The sequence below is a fragment of the Tachyglossus aculeatus genome, chromosome 19 (assembly GCF_015852505.1).
Source record: "Tachyglossus aculeatus isolate mTacAcu1 chromosome 19, mTacAcu1.pri, whole genome shotgun sequence".
Taxonomy (NCBI): Eukaryota; Metazoa; Chordata; class Mammalia; order Monotremata; family Tachyglossidae; genus Tachyglossus; species Tachyglossus aculeatus.
In genome coordinates this window covers 7,649,568-7,676,661 of record NC_052084.1, presented here as the reverse complement: position 1 = coordinate 7,676,661, position 27,094 = coordinate 7,649,568, and the positions used below count along the sequence as shown (strand labels likewise).

At 40.4% G+C, this 27,094-nt stretch overlaps 1 protein-coding gene across 5 annotated transcripts in view; it reads left to right on the top strand.

Annotated features, from left to right (window-relative positions):
- DISP1 (dispatched RND transporter family member 1) overlaps positions 1-27,094 on the top strand; it is a 128,496-nt gene that overhangs the window by 63,686 nt on the left and 37,716 nt on the right. Inside the window, exons 1-2 of one of the 5 annotated variants that reach the window (XM_038761347.1) lie at positions 6,138-6,272; positions 18,649-18,821. In XM_038761347.1, the coding sequence (XP_038617275.1) occupies positions 18,718-18,821 (104 nt within the window). In that variant the 5' untranslated portion in view covers positions 6,138-6,272; positions 18,649-18,717. Of the gene's footprint in view, positions 1-6,137; positions 6,273-8,458; positions 8,507-18,648; positions 19,184-23,821; positions 23,877-27,094 lie in introns of those variants that run through there. The other 4 variants (XM_038761345.1, XM_038761346.1, XM_038761344.1 and 1 more) reach the window with 4 other exon arrangements.

Below are 27,094 nucleotides of genomic sequence, written 5' to 3'. Positions count from 1 at the left end.
ATTAACCTAAGCTGTTAGCAGTTGTAGCACTGTTTCCATACTTTTACCAGACTTGCTGCTTAGATTTTCTCACTTGGTGGGGATTAAATTATATGTTTTTACTTTTTAAGAAAAGCTAGGGTAGTAATTGTACATTGTGGAGAACAAAAATGAAAGAAGGATGAAATATAAGGATGACTTATCTAACTCAGTTATGAGTATTATTTTTCATTAGGCAAAATATAAATTTCACATTAACCATCTCTGTGAACCAAAGTATTTCAGGTAGTTTTGAAATGGTGTTGTAATGGCTGATTGAATGTAAATTGGCGTCAAAGCCAAATAACCTTCAATCAGAGGGTACATATTGTGCCAGGAAGCTTTACAGTGGTGGTAAAGTATCTTTAAAATATTTTACAGCAAAATGAAAGGAGTCTTTGGAAGCTCTCCACAGCCTGTGAGTGCATTGTGTTTAAGTTTTACATCAGCAAACATCACAAGAAAATAGTCATTGGTTGACTATCTAGAGTCTAGCAATACCTGAACTATATCAGGTATTAGAAATTTTTCTATTCTAGACTAGGCTAAAAAGTGAGATTTTAAAAATTTAACTATAAGTATAATGAACCCTTTTGCTTTTGAATTTCCCTGCTCATTTTGAAAAATCAGGCTCTCATGAGGATTTGAGTGTAGTTTTTGCAAGAACTCCTTGTAGCTTCATTTTTTCACTTGAATTTTTTTTAAATAGTTTTTTAAGTTTAGACTAGAGCCCATCCTGTCTCCAAAACTTTAGTTCCTTATTCCCACCTATCACCTTGGAGTGTCTAAATCTGTGGGCCTCATTTTAACTTTTACTTCTCTTTTCCCTCTACTCCTGCTTCGTTGTATCTCGACCTTTTATGCCTTTCTCAAACAACCTGCTCGTATACCTTTGTACTTCCAGAAGCTCTCCATTTTCTCCTTCTATTTGGAGCTCTCCAGGGGACCAGTGAGCCTGGCCTGGGAATTGCAAGAGCCTGAAATACTATTAACCAAGAGGATATGTTAATGTCAGGGTTCCTGGGGGCTATCTTGGCTATATTTGTCCCAGAAATCTTTTTTTGTGTTTGCAAAAAGAAAAAAAAACTTGAACATATATACTTGTCCCATTTAGAACTGGCCTCAGAGCAGAGCCCTGTTCTGGTGGTGATGGGGTGTTAAAAAGGAAAAAATCACTCTACTGTTTAGAAAATACAGATGCCAACTGATTGCAGTGTTTTTGGGGTTGATAAAGACATGTAAATGATGGCCGGTTCTTTTATTGAAATTGACATAATGGTACTTATTGAGTGCTTACTATGTGCAGAACACTGTACTCAGTGCTTGGGAGAGTACAATACGGCAGAATTAGTAGACTCGTTCCCTGACCGTAACGAGCTTACAGTCCAGGTTTGAAAGGTCTTGACTTCATAGTCGGATGTTATTGTATTGATAATGGAAATGGTTTCTAACTTGTTCCAAGGCCTTTGCAGGAGTGCGGGGGTGGGGGGGTGTCCCATCACCAAAACCACATTTGTTGCCAGTAAGCCTTTATTGAAAGTTTAAAGTAGACAAATTAATGTTTGTGACCCTGCAGACTGCACATGCCCTCTCTTGCCTCCAGAGGACTTTTAAAAAAAAAAAAAGGACTTTTTTAGAATTTTTATTCCTTATTTTTGATTCAATTTTCACATTTCTTCTGTGAATATCATCTAGTTCTGGATCAGATTTACTTAACTGCTGATGTAACCTCAGGTGGTTTGAGGAGGGTAGACAAGTAATAGTAGTGAACAGGGCAGATCCAAACAAAACGAAGCTTGTGCTAGGGACAAATAATAAAGGTTCTAAATGAAATTCCCTGAAACGGAATTATGACTTGCTTAGTGGGGTCCTTTGTATGTAGTACAGATAGTGAAAAAGGAACAGAAATTGAGACTTTTCCCTTGCTTTCCCTTGCTTTATGAAAAATAATCACATTGTCTAGATATGTCAGTATAGATGTTTTGAAGGCAAATTACAATTCAGAGCGACAGATCTTCACAGTAAATGGTCAAAATATTCCATTAGTTGATTTCTTCAAAAGTCAAAGTCTCCACATCAACCAATGAAACTTCTAGGTCAGCAAATAGCTGAGCAAGATTCAGCCCATTAAAACCTCCTCTGTCAGGCGGTGACTCCAGTCACTCTGCATCTTCCACTGCTTGAGTCGGGGGGTTGATTAAACAATCATGGACATAGAAAACTATTCCCAGTCCAATGGGGGAATCTTCTTTGATCAGCTGGGGGTGAAAATTGGAAGCTGTGAACAGACAAATCTTGGTTGATATAGAACTCTTCATTTCCCTTGCCCTTATGCTCATGATAGGGGGCAAAAAGTTAAATCTGACTCCTTGGTGTTATTGAAGATCAGTTTGCTCAACGATCAAACCATTGGCATTAGTTTAATCATGTTGATACTTAACTATATGAGGTTTGTCTTTCAACAGTTTGTTAAAGTACCCAAGTAAAAGGTTTTTTTGCAATATAGGAAAGAATAATTTTTTCCAAGGCTAATTGTATGTCTCTCCTTTATTATCCAATTTTAGAGGGGGTTTTTGTGCCCTTTTGTTTGTCATGCATATCTGTGGACTATTTACAAACACTACTTTAACATTTCATTGTGCATTTGAATAGATTTTGTTGCATTTTAATCTGATGGTTGTTCCAAGTCTTGTATATCAATTTGTTCAGCCTGTCTACTCGAGGGATTTTGAAGGATTTTATACGGACCTGTATGCTGTGAGTTCGTTGTGGGCAGGGAATGTGTTTGATGTTATATTGTACTCTCCCAAGCACTTAGTACAGTGCTTTGCACACAGTAAGTGCTCGATAAATATGATTATTAATAATAATAATGAGAATAACTAGAAGAAAATATAAAAATTCAGATTTTGCAAAAATTACCATTGGCAGTAAAGCCCTCAATCAGCTTGCCCCATCCTGCCTTATCTCACTTACCTCCTATAACAACCCAGCTTGCATTCTTCCCTCCTCCAACACTAACTTACTGATTGGATCTTGACCACTGACCCTTTGCCCATGTTCTCCCTTTGGTCTAGACCTCCCTCCTCCTCCATATGTGACAGACTGCCACTCTCCCCACCTTCAAAGCCTTATTAAAATCACAACTCCTCCAAGAGGCCTTCCCCAGCTAAGCCCTTATTTATAATGATGGCATTTATTAAGCGCTTACTATGGGCAAAGCACTGTTCTAAGCGCTGGGGTAGATACAAGGTAATCAAGTTGTCCCACGTGGGGCTCACAGACTTAATCCCCATTTTCCAGATGAGGGAACTGAGGCCCAGAGAAGTTAAGTGACTTGCCCAAAGTAACACAGCTGACAAGTGGCGGAGCTGGGATTTGAACCCATGACCTCTGACTCCAAAGCCCGAGCTCTTTCCACTGAGCCACGCTGCTTCTCTATTTCTCCTACTCCCTTCTGCATCACCTATACAGTTGGATCTGTACCCTTTAAGCACTTGATATTTTTCTCACCCGCAGCATAAAAGGTACATACCCATCATTTATTTTGATGTCTTTTTTTCCTAGACTGTAAGCTCACTGTGGGCAGGGAATGGGTCTACCAACTCCCAGGCTCTGTATCCTCCCAAACTCTTAGTACAGTGCTCTGCACCTAGTAAGCACCCTAAAAATACCACTGATTGATTGAAAACGTAGTTAGACCCTAAATGATTAGTTGAAGGAAGTTACATAACTGCTTTTATTTTCAATCTGTAAGCTTTTTAAAATATCCTTCAACTCATATGTGTGTGTTTGTGTACGCTATATGTATGTACTCTTTTGAAATAACCCAGATGCCAATAGTAAATTGTGAACATATTTGATCTGTAAAAGCTGAAATTCCTATTCATGTAGATTGATAGTGAGTTTGCTATTTCTTCAAAACAGTTATGCTAAACACTTTACAATAATTTTGAGCTTGAACAGTGATGCTATTGCACACAATTTGGATTACTCTGTGAACCGTGTCTGACAAAGGATTTTTAAAATTTAATATAGTTTAGAGTAACTGTATCCAATTGGATTAACTTGTAGGTAACCTAACACTTAGTACAGTGTATGGCACATAGTAAGTGTGCAACAGATATAATTATTAATATTATTATTTGTTAATTATTTGCAAGCTTCTGGGAGGTTTAGATGTGTGTTTTTGTATTCTAAAAGATTTTTTTAAACAGCAGTTGCATAGAAAAGCGTGCCTCACTTTTTAAAACAATTTTTCTGATGCCTGTGGTACTAGATTGTTTAAATATTTTTGGTATAGCTGTAACTGACTCATAGCTCAGATGATAATGTTGAGCCCTCAGTCTGATCATAAAAGGATAATGTTTTGTTTTAACTTCATTCTATTTTTTTTACTTTTTCATAATGGCTAAATGTTAATAAACATAACCTACAGCAGAATGACATTTTGGACTGAGCTCAGCTGTTGAAGGGGCTGGTAATGTTTTAACAGCAGCTGTTCCTTTACTTTTATAAAGTGTTGTATTTTACCCCCCACTTCCATTACCTCCTGCCATTTCACAGTCAAGAGAAAAAAATACATAAAGTGTGACAAAAAAAACTATTTAAAAAGAAAACTAGAAGTGTGAAGGATGATAGTACTTCTCTCTTTTTCTGTAAATTTATTACATAGGCAAAATATGCAGTCATCTTTAAAAAAGTAAGAATGGACTGATTGGAAGCAGATCAGTTCATTGTTTATGAACAGCGATGTATAGGTTGACGCAGTCAGAAGTGAAGTTTAGAATGTGAATTTTCACTGGTTCCAGAAAACTTGCAGCATCAGTTGGTGTCTAAAGCCGTGGCTGAACCTATCTTGGCAAATGAGACAACATAATTGTTTTAAGAAGAGGTATCAGGAACCTTCTAGGACATATGTTAACTGATGTAAAGATCTTTCCAAAGTCATGTATGGTTTCAAAATGGAAAAAAAAACCCTACATTCCAAGGTTTTAATTTTAGTTTGCAATCGCATGCAAATTAAGGTGAAATCAGTTTATATGAACCAAACCAGTTATATCAAAATATTACTTTGAATAAAGATCCATATCTGTTGATTCCATTTTCATATTAGTTCTTAAGTACCTTTTGAAATATGGATTTGGATGGTAATACTGTTTTTGTGGCCATATAACTGTTGTGTCACAAAAACGGCATTGCCACAGTGTCTTTGCCCTTAGCTTGTTTTGGTGGTTGTTTTTTTACTGGCAGCATTTTGTAATGATTAAGGCTTGCCAGAAAAATTCTTGTTTAATAGTTGAGTCCATCAGTGTTTTAGATTTCATGTGTGAGCCAAATTCCTGCATCTTTGCTAATGAATGTCACCTGTAACCATGCCGCATTTGCTCCTAGGGTTATTTAAGGGCTGTAATGATGTGGTTGGAAGATTCTAGTGAAACAGACATTGGAATGGCCCCCAAATTTGCCGATCAAACAATGTCCCTTTTTTTTTTTTAACATACTCTACTTTTTTCATGACTTTGTATAAAATCGGAGTTAGAACTTGTTGGCTGGTTCCCTTCCTTTTTAAAGTCTGACTCTTAAGGACTGTGAACTTTCCACCCCTAAAGTACGTGCGCAAGAGCTGTCTGTAAAATCAATCAATCGATAAATAACTCGGGCGTCTTTAAAGCATGGAACTAAATAGCAGTTTGCATGCATTTTCATCCTACAACTTTAAATGTACTAACAGAACTTTCAGTCCAAGACATGTGAAATTAGTCCAAGCAGCCAGATAAGCTCATCTAGCAGGGCTCTAATCTATTTACTGATTTTGAAGTCACAGAGATCAAAGGAAGGCATAACTAAAAACAGCACTTTGGGCAACTTTCCTGTAGAAGCAGGAAAAGGCTAGAAATTACATGTCACCTTCATATCCTGGCTTGCTGACCTTGTGTTAAGAGCAAGCCGTCGGTATGCCAGCTGTTACCATTAAGATCCTGCCCCTGGGGGGTCAAGTTAGGAGAGAAACTCGCCTATCCTATAGGCGAGCAAATACTGGCAGTTCCAGCCCCTTAACATACCTCATTCAAAGCAATCTGCATGTGCTTGTCATTCAGTCTTGTCTCCCGTTGCATTCATTGTGAAGCAGCTCTAACCAACTTGTTGCTTTCTGTTGTGTCGCTGCAACTACTGCCTCTGCTTTTGCAGTCATTTGCAAGCCTGGAGAACACTGAAGAAAAAACACTGCGGTCATCTCATTACGTTTAAAGGTATTGTTTTGTTGTTGTTGCATTCAGCTAGTTAAAGACGACGTGTGCAGTTCTTAATTGTGGAGGATGGTTGAAAATCTAGCCGGAGTTTCTGTTGGTGGGCATTAGAATTTACATTAAATTCTTTCAGCGATAGAGAATTTTCAGAGGTGAACAGTAATAAAGTGGACTTGAAGCTAAGTCACAGGCTCTGAATACCCAGTTAAACATAGCAGAGTTCTTTCAGTGACAGAGAATTTTCTGATGTGAACTGTAATAAAGTGGACTTGAAGCTAAGTCACAGGCTCTGAATACCCAGTTAAACATAGCAGAGTTCTGTGTTGACTAATTGAGAAGGACTAATTGACCAAGTCGGACAGTAAGAATTATACTCAACTAAAATGCCTCTCTTGCAGTAAACCCAGTGTTTCCTATAAATGGAGGGAGTATCATAGTCAAAAGCAGTGGAAATAGTGAAACCTGCTTTTACAGTTACCAGTTTGCAGTGCAGTATAAATGGAAAATTAGAGAAAGTTTGCTTAAGAAAACGTTATTGAGTTCTACATAGGGTTCATCTGTCAGCATTTAAAATATCAGCTTTATCTGAATTAGAAGAAAATTTGGCCGATTTTGCATATTATGTAGATTTTTTTACATTGTAAACGATCAATTAGGTATGAAATTTTGCAGCTATATTTAATGATGGATTTGGGGTTAGCTTCTGGACTTCTGTGGGGGACAAAAATGGTAAAAATTTCTAAAGTTTTGTGGAAAACTGAGATTCGTTTTTAAACTGCTGCTTAAGCTCCATATGGGCAGGGAACCGTGTCCACTCTTTCTGTTATAGTCTACTCTGCCAAGCACTTAGTGCAGTGTCCTGCACATACTAAGTGCTCAATAGGTACCGTTGATTAAGTAAAATTAAAATTAACATCAAAACATACTTTAAGCGAACCCCACTTGTGAGCTAAATTGAGGTGTCACTACATTTAACTAAAGTCCTTTTGGCACATAACATGTAAATTATTGGTATTCGGAGAAGCAGCATCAAATGTGCCATTATGCATAAGGTCGGGCTGTTTCAGTCCAGGGCATTAGCAATTATGAAAACTTCAATTCCCTTTGATGGATGGTAATGGAAAGTCACTAAGCTATGTAAATAGGCTTTAGAGTAGTGAGAGTGCCTCACTGCAGGCAGTAGGTTTTATCACTTCCCTTGCTCTTTCAGTCGGCTGAGACACTACAGTGTTTTTTTTTAAAAAAAAGATCATATAATATCACCCATCTATTTTCCTTCAGGAGCTGATGTCAGCAAACTGAACAGAATATGTGTTTTTATTTGATCAAAATATGATTATTGGAATACTTGATCTCCGTTGTGCTGTTTCATTTGGAATTCTTCGTAACTGTGAAAACTAGGTGGAGTGTTCTTAAGCCTCTTCCGTGTTTGATGTAGTTCACCCTTTGGACCGAGAATCAGTTATATTAGTGTTGTTGGAGTGAGCTGCTTGCATTTTAATATATGATATCTAATGGTTAAACTTTTAAAAACTACTGCACAGCCATCAGTAGAAAACACATGGTGTCTCTTCTGAAAGTCATTTTCCGATATTCTTTTATTTCAGAAGTTTCCAGAAGTTGGATGTGCAGTATATCTTGGTCTGGACATTGATTTTTATGAATATGTTTTTCCTCAAATATGTGAAATTAATTAACTTTGCACATTCCACCTCTGCACTCTCATCTAGCTTCCTCAGCTGCCTATAGCAAGTGGTGGTTATTAAAGTCCTTAATGATTTATTTCACTGACATCAGTTTAGCCCCAAGCCCAAGTTCTGTTTGTGACCTGATCCTGCAGACTTGGCACGCTAAGCACATGGAAACTCCCACTGCAGAATTTGTAATTCCTGACCCACTGTGCGCTTGCAGGAAATGAAATCATGGTATCTTTTATTAAGACAAGTCAGCCTTTTCCAAATACCAAAATTTGGAAGAAATAAATACTAAATAAAGTTAGAGTTGGGCAAGGGAAGATCTCCTTTGTTCCCTAAACCTTAACCTTTATGCATTTTCTATCCTTTCAATCTAATTGTTATCTTCTCACATTTTGTAGATTCCTGCCACAAACTTCTCCCTAGCTGAGAATGGCATTCACCAAGTATCTGAAGGACTTGATTTGGTCAAATTCATAAAGCATATAGGAAGCAGAAATTCAAAAGCATATAGTGAACTAGAAGCTGAATTCGTAAGTGGAGGTATATATTTAATATTTGTATTTTAAGTAGGAGTTCCTCTTATAAAAGTTGCAGTATCTAGGTTATTCTTTATAAAGAAGAGAAAGTAAAATAAGGGTCATTTCATTTTGGGTATTTACAAGTAGAGTAACTAGGTTTACCCTAGTTAAGCAAGGGACTTTTTTTCCTTCTTTTTGAGAAAGAGCTCCAGTTCAGCCTTTATTCGTTGTGGGTATTTTTTTTTTTTTAGGTAGGAGTGCCGTCAATCTGGGGTTTTTCACACACATACCTGTATTATTTTATTTTTTTGAGGTGGGAGGATAAAGCTTGTATCTGTATTAGAGTAGGATTTGGGGGAGGGTGAGAATCTAACTTTGCATACCTTATGGTTAATCTCAGTTATTGGCTTCATTCAAGACATTTTTGAAATTCTCTCAGATTTCATTTGATGACTGCACAATATGTGGGAGTACTTTTCCCAGTTTGATTTACCTCCCTCTCCCCACACAGTGTTCTTACTGTGAGTTGAATTCGTGTGTTGTGTGAAACACTAAAACTCTGTAGAGACTTTAGGCATGCTTGTGATCTCTTAAACAACAACATTAGGGCAGTCTGGGTAATGTGATACTGCTTCTTAGGAAGACAGGCTCATTGCTCAATTTTAAAATTCACCCATTTCGCAACACTGGTTTCCACTTGAAACTTTTTTTTTTCTCACAGTGCCCTGTAGAGATAGTTCTGTTATTTCCTAGCACATTATCTGATCTTTATTTAGTAGAAATATGAAGTTAGATAATAAGCTGGGTGTCTGGAGGCTGTCTGTGACCCCAGAATGTGAAGATGTTTTAGATTTATTAATGCGTCAGGGTTTTTTTTTCTTTGCCTTTTGGCATTAAATTTAAAGAGAGCATGCTCTTTATTAACGAGTCTTGGGGCTTGATTTGGGGGGTTAAATAGAGGTTGGGTTATAATTTATTGTAATGGTTGAGTACACTCGGTTGTTTCCTCAGTGCTGTTCAAAAGATCTTTATATAACCACTCCATGTGACAACTTTTTCCAAATTTCCACTTCATCAGACCAACCAAAATCAGCACTCTTGTCCCTCTGAAGTTCCAACTATTAGTCCAGATGGTTTTTCTGTACCAAATGTTAACCTGTTGTTTGCTCTCTCCTTCCCAATCCTCCAGCTTTAAAGAAAATTGATCCCAAGTTCAACTAAAATAACAGGTAAACTGTGTCCAAACACTAGAATACATCTCACTTGAAACACCAAGATTCTTTTTACCATAATTTCCCAGTGTTGTGCAATTAGCTCAATATCATCTCTACCAATGATAGAAAATATGTATCTCTAATGGTGCACAAGGTTTCTCTGTAGTCCTTCAAGAGTTGTGGCAGTATTGTTAGAAGTGCTCTGAGTTGTTAATTGGATGCTTGTGTAAACAACATCTTCTGATTTTATTAAAGCCACACTTCACTACATTGTGATTGAAAAACAAATCCACAGTTATTTGAATAGCTGTATTGTAAAATGTGTATTAATTCAGCTATGTAAATTGGCACTAGTAGTGCAAAGTTCCACTGGTATTGTGCTACTTCAAGACACAGATGTTTACTGCCCATGTCATATTACCTTTGTGGGGCAGACCAGGTAAGTATTCATGCCAGGCCATGGGGAGGAATTTCTGGGGGTGGGGGCATTTAGGGCAGTTCCATGGCCTATTTAATCCTGTGAAAATATAAACCTGTTTCGAAGCATGTTGCTCTTCTACAGCCCAGATTCCTTAAGATTTCCTGTGTGAACTGCTGGAGAATTTGGGGACTGTTTCTCGTCCTCTACTCTACATCTTCCCTTCCCTTTCCTCCTCCTACGCTTCCACTGAGGGCCAGGGGCCAAACTAAGCCTAACAAGACAATCCGTCTTGTTCCCTTAGATTAGTCTTCAGACTTCAGGAAAGATCTGGACTTGCAGTATGTGGAAATTTCTGCTCTAAGATTCTGTGTCCATTTCTAGGCCCCCCGCGCATATCTAGACATGAGAACTAATGGAAGCTGAGGAGCGGTATATACACCTTACTTATTAGCCAGTTGAACAAGATACCTTGAAACTTAGCATTGTCTTCAGATTTGCTCTGGGTAGATCAAGAATGACTGTGAAAGCAATATCTTGGAACCTGTTCCAGAATGAATGCTTTAGTTAACCTGAATAAAACAGGTTTGTTAGAAGGAAGTTATTGCACAATTTTTTCTTTACTGTTACTCATCCTGAAGTTCTTTACTGAATGGCATATTTTAACAGAAAATTTTAATCTTTTCTCCTTCCACCCTATTACCATGATATAGGTAAGCCTCTGCAATGTATAATTTAAAAATTAGACAACTGGAACGTTATAGAATGTAAAGTGTAATTTCAATTTTTACATGTATGCTCAAATCAAATGGACCAAGTGTAATTTTGAAGCAAATTTTGTGGTAATTCCATTTTGGGTCCAAATCCTTCAGGGAAAAAGAAAATCACATTTAAGCATGTCCACCTTATTGACTACCTGCAGATCCTCAAACAATCACTATTCTGCCCTTTCCATACCATGCAAAAGATCCCGTAGTAAATTCTCTTAGCTTTAGCTAACAACATTGTTGTCATTATTCCAGGTAAGATGTGACACAATCGTGACAACTTCAAGATTGGTATCAGATGATGATAATAATGATAATTATGGTACTTGTTAAGCACTTATTGTGTGCCAAGCACTGTTCTAAGCACTAAGTAGATACAAGTTAATCAGGTTGGACACAGTCCCTGTCCAGCATTGGGCTCACAGCCTTAATTTCCATTTTACAGATGAGTTAACTGAGGCACAGGGAAGTTAAGTGATTTGCCCAAAGCCACACCGCTGATATGTGGCAGAGCTGGGATTAGAACCCAAATCCTTCTGACTCTTAGGCCTGGGCTCTATCCATTAAGCCACGGGGTCACTTCAAATTTGCCAAATTAGGTCATCATGGTTGAAGCCAGCCATCCTTGTTCCTGTACCTCTTGAATTTGAAAGCTATGTGTTGTTTAGGGGTAGAACAGGGCGGGCATTCTAGAGGGAGGAGAGGTGTTCAGATCATAACACAACAAATCCTCTAATAGTTTTCTATAGTTAGTTAATTAGATCAGTTATCAAGCATGCAATTTAAAAGTTTTTCCCTTTAGCTGTTTTCATCATTGCCATGTATTGCGAAGATCCCTATATTTTTTAAAAGAGAAATGCTGCATTTTATTTTCTTCTTAAAATCCTTGCATGTTATACAAAGATATTTGGGTAATTATATAAAAAAAATCCAAGAATAAAGCCACAGTGATAGCAGAACTGAACTTGGGTTTTAGCTTTCCTTTTTCAAATTTTGGAAATTGGTGTAAAGTCAGTTGTCATTGTTTTTTTGTTCCTCTTCCATGACAATGGAGAGTATATTGAGAGAATTAAAGGGTCATTGCCATTTTTGTAAGCGACTTTCTGCCCATATGAGTGGAGTCGTAATGCCTCTTCAGCACTACAGTCTGTGTGTGTGTGTGTGTGTGTGTGTGTGTGTGTGTGTGTGTGTGTATTTGTATCAGCCAATAATATATATTGGAAGTTAATAGCCAGAGTTCTTATCAACCAAATTGTAGCCATGATGTCACAGGTCTTGGTACAGACATCTTCATTCTGTAGGAGGCTCATGTTGAACTCACTACTTGTGATACTTTGCGGTTTCCCCATTGGGCCGCCCTACCCCATAAGGTAGGTAAAACTGTCAGGAGTTATTACTGCTGCCAGGTAGTTTATGGGAGTGTTTGATCTCATTAGCAGTCATCTCTAGTGCCTAATATCTGGGTGCTAAGCTCTGGCTCAGGAGTCACATGGGATTCTTACTCTGTTTTACAGCTACAGCTCTCACCGATATGTCCAATTATTTATTATTTTGCCATCATAGCAGGCTGCAGGGGGCTACTGCTGTTTCATCCCTTTCAGCAGCCATGGCACCCCTGCCCTCGTAGACTCCGGATGGGGAGGGGTGCGGGGCCCGACCCCCAGCCTCTGTTGCCTCTTGCTGGCCACTTCTGCACTTCTCTTCCCTTCTCCCTCCGGCTCCTGACCATGTTCTGTTTTTGATTTGTGACTCTTCAGTTCATGAGACTCGGTGGCCCATGACATGGTTTATCATGATGGCGTGGTGCTTATGCCTCAGGGACATGACCATTATATGGCCTCCTGATGTCTATCGACAGATTTAGGGCTGTCATTTGGAAAGTCCAGGCCTCGTGGCCATCAATCAGAGGTATTTTTTGAGCACTTAACGTGCAGAGCACTATACTAAGCACTTGGTAGAGTACAAGACAGCAGAGTCAGTGGACACGTTCCCCACCCATTCATTCATTCATTCAGTTGTATTTATTGAGCACTTACTGTGTACTAAGCGCTTGGAAAGTACAATTCAGCAACCGATTGAGACAATCCCTACCCAACAACGGGCCCTCAGTCTAGAAGGGGGAGACAGACAACGAAACAGGGATGGGGAGGCTGCCCTCACAGGGCAAAGGGCATGGGGGTAGGGGGCAGGGAGCTGGGGAGGGGGCAAGGTGCTTCAGTTTGACATCTGGCACTGGCGGGCAGCCCGGGATTCTGTGGGGCTGGGGGCGCAAGCCCATAACAAGCTTGCAGTCTAGAGCAGGAAGCAGATATTAATATGAATAAGTAATTTATAATATAAAGATATGTACATAAGTGCTGTTGGGTTGGATTTGGGGCAAATAGCAAATGACCAAAAATCTTTCCAAAAGAAAGTGTTACTCGCATCTAACTTCAGAAAGCTGTTTCACTCGTGCCAATGCCCCTTTTCGATCTGAGCAGCATAAAAAAGGAAATAATATTGCTGAGAAGATAGAGAGGAGGGAAGCCAACATGGCCAGAGAAATGGTCACCTTGAAGCAGCATAGGTTAGCAGAAAAGTCACGGGCCTCGGAGTCAGAAAACCTGCATTCTAATCCTGGCTCCATCACTTGCTTGCTGTGCGTCCTTGGGCAAGTCACTTCCCTGTGTCTGTTTCCTCATATGTAAATGGGGATTCAATACCTGATCTCCCTCACATTTAGATTGTGAGCTCCATGTAGGTTAGGAACTGCATCCATTCAATACCTGATCTCCCTCACATTTAGATTGTGAGCCCCATGTAGGTTAGAAACTGCATCCCACCTGATTGTCTTGTATCTACCCCAGCATGTAGCATAGTCCTTGGCTCAGGCTTAACAAATGCCATCATAAAATTGAAACAGCCTCCATAAAAGGATAGACTGAAAAGACTAGAACTCTTGACTTCACTGAAGTTTACAAAATCACAAGGCGGGTAGATGGAGCTAAAATGAAATTGGTGTTTAGCAAGTCCCACAGCCCTAAGGTATTTTACCCTCTAAAGGTTGATGTAAATGCTTTCCTCAAAGCAAGGGACTGTGTATATGGAATGTGTTATTGGAGCTAGAAAACATCACTAGGTTCAAGAAGGGTTTGAATAGATTGATTGATGACAGATCCAAGAGGGAAAAGTTTAGAGGGTTAGAAAATATATTCCTAACCATGTTTTTGAATGTCTAGAAGGGCAGTCATCCCCCTTTTTTCCACTAAGCACCCTTTGCTGCCAGTGTCAGAGACTGAATACAGTAGGCTAATTGGTAGACTACGAAATATAAATTTAAAGACAGCCCTACATAAGTAGTTTAGGGATCCAAGATGATCAGAGTATTGAGGACAAAATATTGCCAGATGGGAAGGTGCAGTGTGAGAGTAGTGGCTTTTGGTATATTGATATTGGCATACTATATCCCAAAGAAGGATAGAAAGCATACCAAAATAGCTGGCTTTGGGTTCTTATAACACCTCAAGGCAGCGCCTAGACAAGTTCTGTCCTTTGGCAGACCATACACTTGGGCATTCCAGAAAAAACAAATTACTCAAACACAGCTGACTTTAAAAAAATGTTTTAATTTTATCTGTTCCAAAATCCATTTTCAATTTCTCCTAAAAATTGCTTCTCCATGCCAACACTTAAAGTATTATATTTGCTGACTACTTTTGTAAGGACCCGAATTTCTTTCGGGTTACAGGAAAACCTCCTTAATTCTGACTCCTGGTAATTCATACATTGTTAATACCCCCAATTTCCTCCCTATGCTTTCTCTACTGCTCCGAAAGGGGCCTGGTTATGATCTAAGGAAGCTTTTAATCTCAACTGAGGTTATCAAAGCCTTGCTAGTGTCTGATCCCAGGAGCAGAATATGCCAAAGACGTGAAAACTCACTTTGGGGAAAGTCACTGAACATGTCCTGCACTAGACCCATTGAAGGAAACTGAGGAAAAGACATACTAGTATCAACACCAAGAAAGGCTAAATTTACCCAATATGTACACAGAATTGTACAGGCGTGTGATATTGTAATTAACTTGCATTTTATAGTTCATAGTTCTCACTCATTCAAGGAATATTTATTGATATACTCTAATTCTGTGAGGTGGAGTTTTATTGTATTTAGAGAAAATATTTTCAGAGTTGGACTTTTGAGACTGTTTCTATTTTGATTTGATTATTTTTCTACGACTTGCTGGAATTTATTTTGTGGCAGTCTGGGTTTATGTGAGTTCTTTTTGCCACAGGGCTGAGTGCCAGGTGGCTGAACTGCCATTCCAGAGCAGCCATATAGAGAGGGTAAAGGCCTGGGGACAGATAAAATATCTTGGAAGGATTTGGTAACCTGAATTTTAGCTCAGGGAGTGGCACCAAACCAAGCAGAGATTTGCTGTTGGTGACAAATGGATTTTTCCCCTCTTTCGACCTTGTCCTGCAACAGCCTTATTCTCTGCCATCAGCTATAGAAGGGAGGAAAGCCTCTGTATCTGGGCGCACTCATTCATGCACTACTAAGAAAGGTATTTCACTCAGAAAATACCTCTGAGTACACCTATTGCCTTCAGCAGAGAGCAGGGCTTGGTAATGGAGCCCCTCATGAGTCTTGTGCCTTCTTGGTGAGGGCGATGGGAGTATAATAGTAGTCAATCAATCAGGGGTATTTATGGAGTGCTTACTGTGTACAGAGCACTATACTAACCCCCTGGGAGAGGACAGTATAACAGAGTTGGTAGACCTGTTCCCTGCCCACAAGGTACTGTACTATAGTAACCCATACTGTGCCTTCATATTCTAGGGGGTCGCGGCTGGGAAACACTTTCTGAGGAGTGCGGAAGGCCTGGAACCTCAAGATTACACCAAACTCTGATGATTTGTCACTGGGAGAAATTCCTGGCTGTTGCAGGTGGCAGGTAGCCTTGGTGAAGTGCAGGTGACCTCTTGGGAAGATTTTATCAAAAAGAATCCCTTGGCTACTACCTCTCCCTAGCACTTTTTTTTTTTTAATAGTGCTTCTTATATACCTGTTTGCCGAGCATTGCACTACCCACTGGGGTAGATACAGGATATGTTCGACAGAGTTTCCACATGAGGTCCTGTTAAACCACCCTCATCTCTTTCTTGTGAACGGGCTGGTTTGTCAGGGCTTCCAGTGCCAACCATTAGCCCAGGTTTCTGGGTGGAGGCTTGAGCCATAAGTCTCGAGTAGGGACTCAGCCTTCTCTGCTGGAGATGGGGATGGCACAAGGATTACCTGAAAAAATAGAAATGTAATTTATTTTCACTTTAGTGATGGAGGAAGGCTTTGTTCTGTACACACTTTGGAATCTGCTATCTTGGAAGCTGGCTGTTGGGTGAGAACCAGTCCTCTTGCTGAAGGACCTTAAATTTCCCCTCTAGTAAGAAATCATGGACTGCCCATGAATCTCTTTACAAACCGTCTTGAATCTGATGAAAACCGTCTTAATGCCCCTTTGTCACCACCCCACCCCAGTATTCATAGGCTTGGTCTTTGCCTTCATAGATGCTGACTCACTTTTCAATTTAAACCGTGGTTTCCAGTGGCTCACAAGTGTGAATCACTACCTAGCCGTTATCCATGAGAGTCTCGAGTTTGTTTACCCAGTCTAGTAAAGATTCAGAAAACCTCAGGGGGTTGTACTGGGCAGAACTGCAAAACCCCAAGGAACAGAAAAACGTATCTTTTCCTGTCGGTATGGAGAAAGAACATTCGTTTTGTGTGTATCCTCTGCTATTAGTTCCCTTCTTCCTTTCCTCTGAGTAAATGACTGGCCAACTGTGCGGCATAGTGCTAAAGTTAGATTGGGGAGGGGACATGCACTCTGGGTTTTACCTTGGGTGCAAAAACAAATGCCTAGGCATATACCATGCTCTCAGTCTGCCAGATGCTTAGTTAAATCTCTGAAATATGTATAAGCCTTGCAACAAAATAAATTCACCTGAAGAAGGTACTCTTGTTGGATTGAAATTTTTGTTATTGTCGATTAACTGCTTTTAGCTTTGTGCATTGCTCTGGACATCCAAGTGGGATAGGGAGCAGTTCAGTGATCCAAGCCAGAAAGGTGAAAAGGCAAGAATGATATAAGGAGTATGCATGCATGTAGTAATAATAATAATTATGGTATTTGTTAAGCATTTACCATGTGCAAAGCACTGTTCTGAGCGCCGAGAGGATACAAGGTGATCAGGTTGTCCCACGTGGGGCTCACAGTCTTCATCCCCACTTTACAGATGAGGTAACTGAGGCACAGAGAAGTTAAGTGACTTGCCCAAAGTCACACAGCAAATTGGCAGAGCTGGGATTTGAACCCATGACCTCTGACTCCAAAGCCCGGGCTCTTTTCATTGAGCCACACTGCTACACACACACACCCCTCTGCCCCCCCATTGCATATTAATTAAATATTAATTAATATTAATACATATTAAGCAGAGAGCCAGTCAACAATAGACATTTAGTGCACGTGCCACTTTCTGATGATGGGTATAAGACAAGGGAAGAAAATTTCCATGCATCTCTTGCTCATTGTCTTCTGAGTGATGTCATTTATATGTTATCAGTGATGTGTGACATCTGCACACAAGATTTCTTCAATGAAATCCAAATTCAATAAAGTTAGACTATTGTGTACTCAGAATTGAAAAGTGAAATAAGATTTTCCAGCTATTCCACCAGGATATGCAGTGGTAGGAGTAGGATGGCCAGAAGAAGCTCAGGGATAAATTTAAAATCTGGCAGGGTCGTAGAGTTTGAGGCAGAAAATGACTTCAAGGAAGCACTAGTGAAATTCAGAACACTGTCAAGCTGTTTCTATAGTTTGATTTTATTTTATTTCTCATCTCTTCGGCCTTCAGGATTAGATTATGGATTTTGACAGTTTACATCTCTCTTCTTATCTGTAATTCTTGCTGTTAGTTAATGTTGCAGTGATCAGTAGCCCACCTTGAGCTGCAATTCTGCAGATCCCATGGTATATAATAATGATGGTATTTGTTAAGCGCTTACTATGTGCCAAGCACTGTTCTACACAATGGGGTAGATACAAGGTAATCAGGTTGGCCCAAGTAGGGCTCACAGACTTAATCCCCATTTTACAGATGAGGTAACTGAGGCCCAGAGATGTTAAGTGATTTGCCCGAAGTCACACAGCCGACAAGTGGCGGAGCCAGGATTAGAACCCACACCTCCGAACTCCCAAGTCCGTGCTCTTGCCACTGAGCCACGCTGCCCCGAGTATGAGGAGCATGAGTAGAGAGGCTCCGTGTGACAGTACAAGTGTGCTGTCCCAAAGTGGAGGCTGATATCTTGAGATTTGTCCCAGATTTATTTGCACTTTTCTTATTAATAATGAATTGTATTACCGTCAATTAATTGCATATAATATGAAGTACTCATTAAAATGCCATTATGTAGCAAATATTTTTCTGAAGGCACTTTTTTGCTAAGGAAAATAATTTTACTCAGGGTGACCCACTATATGGTTTAGAAGCTTGCTACTTATTGCTTAGTTTCATTTTAGGACTGAGTAGCTTCATAGCTGAATGTAGTATTCATGCAATAAAAGCCAGTTTTCTCAGCAGTTGCTCCCATATCTCTGCTTTATTTCCATTTTAAGAATCCCGTTTTACTTTGGAATGAAGAAAATTTTGTTTGAGCTCATAACATTTCTGGATCCTGATATACCCTTTCACTGTAATTGTTCCATTTTCTTTTTTTTAGTGTCACACATCCAAGAAGCTTGGAGCATGGCTATGAGCAATGGGAACAATGACTTTGTGCTTCTGAGCAATGGCAGCATCCCACCCAGTGCTAACAGCCCCAGTCACCTTACAGCCTGTGATGGAGACACTGCAGTCCAACAGCTCCCAGCCAAGGAAGCGCCAAGAACGAAAGTGAGTCTAAATGGATGCCTCCAAGTTAATGGTACAATAAAGCCATCCTTTCTGCCTTTAGACAACCAAAGAACTCCCCAGATGGTATCCCCATGCTGCCATCCTTGCCCATACCATCACCCTTTCAGTGGCCACAGCAGCCACCAAGAGTGTCATTCCCGGGCTGGCAGCACTGCTCCATCACCTTTGACTTCGTGTTGCATGCAGTCACACACAGAGTATTCCACATCCATCTGTCAAAATCATTCAGCCATGTACCAGACTACCTGCTGTCTTCAACCCTCCCCATCGTTCTGCCTTCATCATCAATGGCCTGACCATTTGCAGCATCAATCAGTGCAGCAGCATATATCCAATATCAGGTGAGTGGGCTGAATTGCCTGATAGCTTGCATTTGACTAATTCTATTTAAGGGTACTGCTCCGGGAATCAGAAGCGTTGCATAGTGGATGGAGCATGGACCCTGGAATCAGAAGAACCTGGGTTCTAATCCTCGCTCTGCCACATGCCCACGGTGTGACCTTGGACAAGCCACTTCCACTTACCTATGCCTCATCTGTAAAATGGGGGTGAAGATTGTGAGCCCTATGAGGAACTGGAACTGTGTCCAACCTGATTAGAGTTGAATCTACCCCAGCACTTACTAGGGTACCTGGCACATAGCAGATACCATTTTTTTTAAAAAAGACCTGTGTTCTAGTCCTGGTTCTGCATGTGGCTGGCTAATAGCAAGAATCTCTCCTTAAGTGAAAACAGTGGATCAGAGTGTGTTGGTCCTGCGTTGGTCTTTTGAGCCATATTCACAACATGCTTAGGATCTAATCACCAGTAGCATCATCTTAGAAAGTAGGACAGGGCTTTCGGTGTCTGTTGTTATCGTGATATATGCCATATTTACTTGGATGATTTCCCCAATTGTATAATTTTAATGGTATTTATTAAGCACTTACTGTGTGCTCGGCACTCTATTAAGCACTGGGGTAGACGCAAGTTAATTGGTTGGACATAGTCCATGTCACATAAAGGGCTTACAGTCTTGATCCACATTTTACAGAGGCAGTAACTGAGGCACAGAGGAAGTCAAGTGACTTCCCCAAGGTCACCCAGCAGACAAGTGGCGGAGCCAGGATTAGAACCCAGGTCCTTCCGACTCAGTCCTTCCAGCTCCCAGACCCAAGCTCTATCCACTAGGCCACACTGCAGTCCAAAAACAGGGGAGGGGTTATTGCACCAAAAATTAAGCTTAGCAATAAAAGGAGAAGAAGAATAGAAATAAGAAGGAAGAGGAAGATGAGACTCTTGAGACTACTTCTCTTACTTCAATTGCACCCTCCCAAGTGCTGAATACAGCAGACATTAATGAATTAATCTCCCAACCTCAGCTGTCTTGTTCATGTTCTCTTCCTTCTGTCCCTCCTACCCTGAGCAGCAGCTAACACTTCCTATGATTGTCTGGTACAAAATATCATCTTTGATTTTCTTCTCAAAAATCGGGGTGGGGCAAATATTCAGTGGAAGTAATTTAGGTGAGTAAATACGGTGTGTGTGTGTGTGTGTGTGTGTGTGTGTGTGTGTGTGTGCGTGCATGTATTTGTGTACACACATACATATACATATATATATATATACATACATACATATATAATATATATATATATATTTATATGTATATCTCCCAGGTCCTTTAGGTAATATGACATCTTATATAAATGGTCTCAGCTTTGTGAGGGGTTTCTCGCCTGGTGGCCCATGTTACTGGAAATACGGAACCGGGGAAATAATCTATGGCTAATTGGGGTAGAAGGGAAAATTTGGGAGAAGACATAGTAAAAAAAAAAAGTGATCATTTTTCTTAAATATTGTAGACTAATCAACAGTGGTATTTGCTGAGCATTTACTGGGTGCAGAGCACAATACTGAGCACTTGGTAAAGTACAATACAACAGAGTTGGTAGAACAGGTTAGGCTACAAGATGTTATTGTAGCATTTACATGAGTAATGGGTTGAACTAGAGTAGAGATGCTGTCTTTGTTAGGTGTGCCTTGACAGGAAAATATTCATATTTAAAAAGTAGATGGTATTACATACCAACATAATGGAAAAAGTTGATCTAAGCAATGTGAACTCTGGAAGCATTGATGTTTAACGTTTATGGGAAAGGGTCCCATCCAAAATATCTTACAATCATTTATTAGGCAATTCTTTGAAAAATCCTTTTGGGTAAGTTATTTGATCTAGGTTCTTCTCTTAACTCTCAAGCTTAACAAGCACTGTGCAAATCACTCAGCCTATTTGTCTCCACTTGTAAAATTATATTAAAACCATATTGTTTGTATGTAATGCCTTTCCAGGGATGACTTTAGATGTTTCACTGACATTATCCAGAATATTAATACCACAAGGATGTAAGTTGGTTATCAGGGACTCCCACACACATGTCAAGAGTTTCTGGTCAAACACTATCCAGCCCCAGGCAGGCTGTGGAGAGAAGCCATTTGGGGAAGGAGTGTTAAGAGGACTTGGTGAAGCTGAGGGAGGCCCCCAGCCACAACTAGCACTCGTCCTCATCCGTCCACCCCATGGACTACCCCCCTATTGTTCGACAGGGCCCTTTGGCTATCAGTTAAACCACACAATAGTCCCATGTTATGAACATGGACTATGTACAGTAAGAGCTTGTGAAGCATATTTTAGGGGAAGGGAAAATGCCAGTTAATCAAAAATTGCAAACAACTGAGAATCAGAACTTCCCCAGGGGATCTTTTTCCAGAGGAATTTTGCACCATCCTTTCAGGGACCTGGAGGTGGGGGGCTTTAATGGAAAGAACATGGGATTAGGTGATAGGAGACCCATATTCTAGTCCCTGTTCTACTGCTTGCCTTGCTGTGTAACTTTGGGCAATTCACTTAATCTCTCTGTCCTTCAGTTTCATTCATCTGTATAATGGGAATAAAATACCCTATTTCCAATTGAGCCCTATTTGGGAAAAGCCCCAGTGATCTGATTATCTTAAGTTAACCCCACAACTTGGCTTATAATATATATTTAATTGATACCATGATTGTTGTATTATTAGTATTAAAGTTCCCGTGGAAGTCGGCTGACTTGAGAAAGAATTGCAAGGAGCTGACATCAGTTTGGAGAAAGGGGCTCACTGATTAGTTTGCCATTTAATTAAACGCCACCGTTTAATTTTGATATTTGGTTGGGGTTATATCCCATGGGAATCATGTCCTACCGCTATTACTGAAAATGTTGTATTAACAGAACACCATGCACCACCCATGAGAGCCAATCTAGACCTCCCCAGTGAAGGCTCATGCAGAGGGCTCCAGGGGAATGGCATCCAGCTTGTCAAGCTGCAGCTTTGGCTTTACTAACTCTTTTGACTGGTGCTCTCTGGATGGTTAAATCAGTCAGTGTTTCCCACCGCTTAGTACAGTACTCTACACACAGTATGGGCTAAACAAATACTATTACTGCTACCACTATATGGTCCCCTTCCCCTTCTGAGGGAAAGAAATGGAAACCTGCTGTTCCATGGCCCTGACTCTAATATGATGTAACTTTGCAAGCGCTGGACTCCACACTTTTATAGGGTCCCTCTGTGTTTTCAAGCCACCCCAACTTTGTCTGAATCTTTTTACTAAATTAGGTTGGCAGTTATTCTGACCAGTTTAGGCACTTTGTGCTGCCTACCCAGGCCGCTACCTAGAGGCCCAATTTGAATCTTCTTTTGAGACTATTATATGATGGGTCAGGCCAGATCTGGGGTAATGAGCAACACTCCTTGGCAGGCCTGTGTTTTGTTTACAGATATTTAAATTATCCTCCACTAAAGTTTTTTGACCTCTAAACTTGTTTCCATGTAAGTGGCATGGAAGAACTGTAGAAGTGGGTGGTGCTTAAACCAGGCTTGGAATAAGTCCAAAAATGAACCCAGCCCATAATTCTTATATTATTAGATTATTCCATCATTTTCACCAAGAGAAATATGTATAATGAAATAAGTGTTCTTTAATAACCCCCCACAGGAAACCCATCTCCTAATTCTGTTTAGATCACACCGAAAGCAAAATCAGCCCTTAAGTTTTAGGCTCCTTTGGCTCACAATATCATCATCATCATCAATCGTATTTATCGAGCGCTTACTGTGTGCAGAGCACTGTACTAAGCGCTTGGGAAGTACAAATTGGCAACATATAGATACAGTCCCTACCCAACAGTGGGCTAACAGTCTAACAGTCTAATATGTTGTGGGCAAAAGAGAATATTTGTGAGTGAGTCATTGAATAAAAAAGTTTAAATGGATATCCAATTTTAACTTTTCCCATCATTCTTTTGAGAGTGCTGGTACCACCCAGTCATTCCTAGAGAAGAGAATAAGCAGGAAGTCTTAATGGAGCATTGTTGTAGTTTTTCATTTATTCTCCTGCTTCCTCTCTTCCCTCTAATGAAATGCCCTGGGATCATGAGGGAAGTGAGTACTGATTTGCCCTCGAGGGAACAGAGCTGTAAGGTCCTTTGTAGACTGGGATCATGTCTACCAACTGTATTGTATCATCCTTTCCCTAATGTTTGGTGCAGTGCTCTGCACACAGTAAGCATCCACTCCAAGACCACTGATTGATTTTTTTTTAATGGTATTTAAGTGTTTACTATATGCCAAGCACTATGCTAAGCACTGGGGTAGACTCAAGAAAATCAGGTTGAACACAGCCCATGTCCCACATGGGGTTCAAAGTCTTAATTCCCATTTTACAGATGAGCTATCAGAGGCACAGAGAAATAGTTGTGACTTGCCCAGTCACACAGCAGACAAGGGGCAGAACCAGGATTAGAACCCAGGTCCTCTAACTCCCAAGCCTGAGCTCTTTCCATAGGCCATGCTGTTTCCCTATAGTGAATAATTTTAATCCCAAAGGACATGTGGCTTTGTACCACTGACTTCTACTATTGACTCTTACAGATGTCATGGAAAAAGTACCCGGTGAAGTCATCTTGTTCGAGGTGCACTTTTAGAGAAACTTTTAAAGAAACTTTTAGTTATTCTGTAAGTGAAACTGAGATTTATTTTCATAGGTGGGAAAACAGACACGAAATTAATTAAAAGTGATAATGTTTGTAAACGTTAGAAAATGTTCCAGGGTTTGCTTGCCAAGGTAAAAGTTAGCTGGCAGTCAGTTGGAGAGGAGGTTTTTTTAATATATTTCGTTCGAAGACTCCCACCTCCAAGCCATAAATTAGCAAGCTGTAAGGTCTGTAGTATCTCATGTTCTTTCCCGTGTAATCTAGAATAAATTTTCAGGACACCAATCCAGCTTGTCCTTTATTTATAGTCTCAGGGAAAAATAAAGAGCCATTCCATGAAATCATAAAATTGAGTGGTTGACACTCTTGGAAAGAGACACCTTCTTTAGTTGCGACCTGCCTATTTTTACTGCTAGTTACTTGACAGTAGTTTAAAAAAAAAGCGGGGGAGGGGAGGCATGGAGAAAAATAGAAAATTCATGTTTTTAAAAGTCTTTTAAACGGGATTGTTGAAGGGTTTGCCAAAGAGTGAAGTGTCGGAGGAAGACATTATTATGGAGCAGTTCCATCTTTGATTCCAGGAAAATGGGAATTATTATCTGTGGCATTCTCCAAGGACTGGTTGAATCACTGTGTGTAATTAAAAAGAAATTACAGTACTTAACATCTTAACATTTATAGAAGGGCTGTACTTGCTCCTATACTTTAAATGTTTTTAGACAGAAGTGAGGTTGAACAAAATGAGATTCTTTTGACAAGATCCAAACATTTATATTCAAGTTGCTTTGCACTTTGAAATGCCACAAAGCTTTGTTTTAGCTTATGTGTACTAGACATTTTTCTTAGTTTAAAACACTTAATCCAATTTTATTTCAGTAAACACTTTGGAAAAGATTTTAGATTTTCATTGGTCTCTTGAGCAGCATGTCAAGTGCTCATGGATAATGGTGTTGATGGCTGTGTTGTCTGGATAACCATGTAGACTCGACATTCATTTCTCATTCCTGGCTTAATGGCTTTCATGTAAGGCTCTACACTTTTTTTTTAGAAACATTACCATTTATTTCATATTTAACTGAATTGCAAGATGATCTGAATATTATTATTAATATTGGTCCCCTCCCCTTCCATGCCTCTATGTGCCCTTCCTCCTCCAAAAGCTAGAGAGGTGTCACAGGGTTATAGCTAAAGTGAGTCAAAAAGCCCTCTTCTCCCACTCCCCTTCTTGGACTTAGGAACTCCAAGAAGCTAAAGTGAGTCAAAAAGCCCTCTTCTCCCACTCCCCTTCTTGGACTTAGGAACTCCAAGAAGGGTTTCTGTGAGGAGTAAAGATCCTAAATGTCCAGAAGAGTGCTGGTAGACCTCCTTGCTCCTCGGGGGTTAAGTAAGCTGGTTCTGGAGGTCCCCACTCTGGGGATTTGGATCACCGTTTCTTGGCTCTGGTATCCAGATTGATCCAAGCAGTTCAGTCTACAGAACAGCAAGTGAAACCCTCCTGGAGGGCCTGGAGTTGATGTAGTCTCATCCAGCGCTTTTGGACCAGGGGTGACTCGGACCAATTCAGACTCCCTAAGATTCCAAGCCCAAGGAAGGCCTGGGCCCAACTGGTTTTGACCCAAACCCTTTCCTGCATTCCGCTCTGCCCTAGTATCTTGGTTGGGAATTATGTTAGAAGCAGTAAAGCAGAGTGGCTTAGTAGAAAGAGCAGGGGCCTGGGACTCAGGGGACCTGGGTTCTAATCTGGGCTCTGCCAACTTTTTGCTGTGTGATTTTGAGTGAGTTACTTAACTTCTCTGTGCCTCAGTCACTTCACCTGTAAAGTGGGGATTAAATTCCCCTTTCTCCAGTTTGGACTGTGAGTCTAATATGGGACGGGGACTATGTTCAACCAGATAAACATATCTACCCCAGCGCTTGGAATGGTGCTTGACATGTTGTAAGCACTTAACAAATACCGCAAAAAAGGAGTCTGTCCTTCCCAAATTTTTATTAGTGTTGAGCTGCTTTCTTCATCTCAGGATTTGCTCCTGTACCCATGTTACTTAGGAGGGCCAGGTCCGGTGAAGACTCCCATCTCATCTCTCCCTTCCTTTCCCCATTGCTGCTAACCCAACTGATGTGACTTTGGAGGAGCAGTAGTAGTGATGGGGATGGCTTCTTTCCCTCTTTACCGCTTGCTTCTCTTACACTGGAAGCTTTTGACCCAACCAGAAGCTCTCTGCTTTTCTGTGCCTCTCAGTGAGTAACTGACCAAGTACGGAGAAAGGCATCTGGTGTGAATTTCTCACTCATCCACTCTCCAAACAGGAAGGTGTGGGTGTGCATGCCTGTGAGTGTGCGTGTGTGTGTGTGTGTGTGTGTGTGCTTTCACACGTGGAAGGACATGTAGGTTGGAGCAGTATGCCCATGTGGTGGGGTTATATGTAAGTGTGCCTATCTGTATGTACAAGCCTCCACGTATAAGCAGTTTTTAGTCAACCCATAGCTGTATGTTTAGGGGCATGCAGAAAGGAAAATGAACAACTTGTATTTTTAAGAAAGAGAGGAGGGGGACTCCTTAAAGGGCAAGCAAAAAAAATAGTGCATATCCGGAGTGCCGATAGGGTGTTTAGGTTTGTTATCCCCTCCTCTAGACTGTAAACTCGTTATGGGCAGGGAATGCATCTGCTAATTCTGTTGCATTGTACTCTCCCAAGGGCTTAGTGTAGTGCTCTGCACAGAGTAAGTGCCAAGTACCATTGATTGAATTACAAAAAAAATCCACTCTGAGTGGGACATAATCTGGAAATGAGCTCTCTATCATCATCATCATCATCAATCGTATTTATTGAGCGCTTACTATGTGCAGAGCTCTGTACTAAGCGCTTGGGAAGTACAAATTGGCAACATATAGAGACAGTCCCTACCCAACATTGGGCTCACAGTCTAAAAGGGGGAGACAGAGAACAAATTGTTATCAAATACATTGGTTTAGGCTTTTGATAAGGTTCCTTACTCTGAGCAGAATTCCTCTGTCGTGGAACTCCCTCCCCCTCCATATATGCCAGACTACCACTCTCACTATTTTCAAAACCTTACCAAGGTCACATCTCCTCCAAGAGGCCTTCCCTGATTAATCCCTCTTTCCCTGATACTCCTCCTTCCTGTGTCTTCTATGCACCTGGATCTCTACCCTTTGGGCACTTAGTATTCGCCCCACAGCACATAAGTACTTATCTGTAATTTATTTATTTTCAGGTC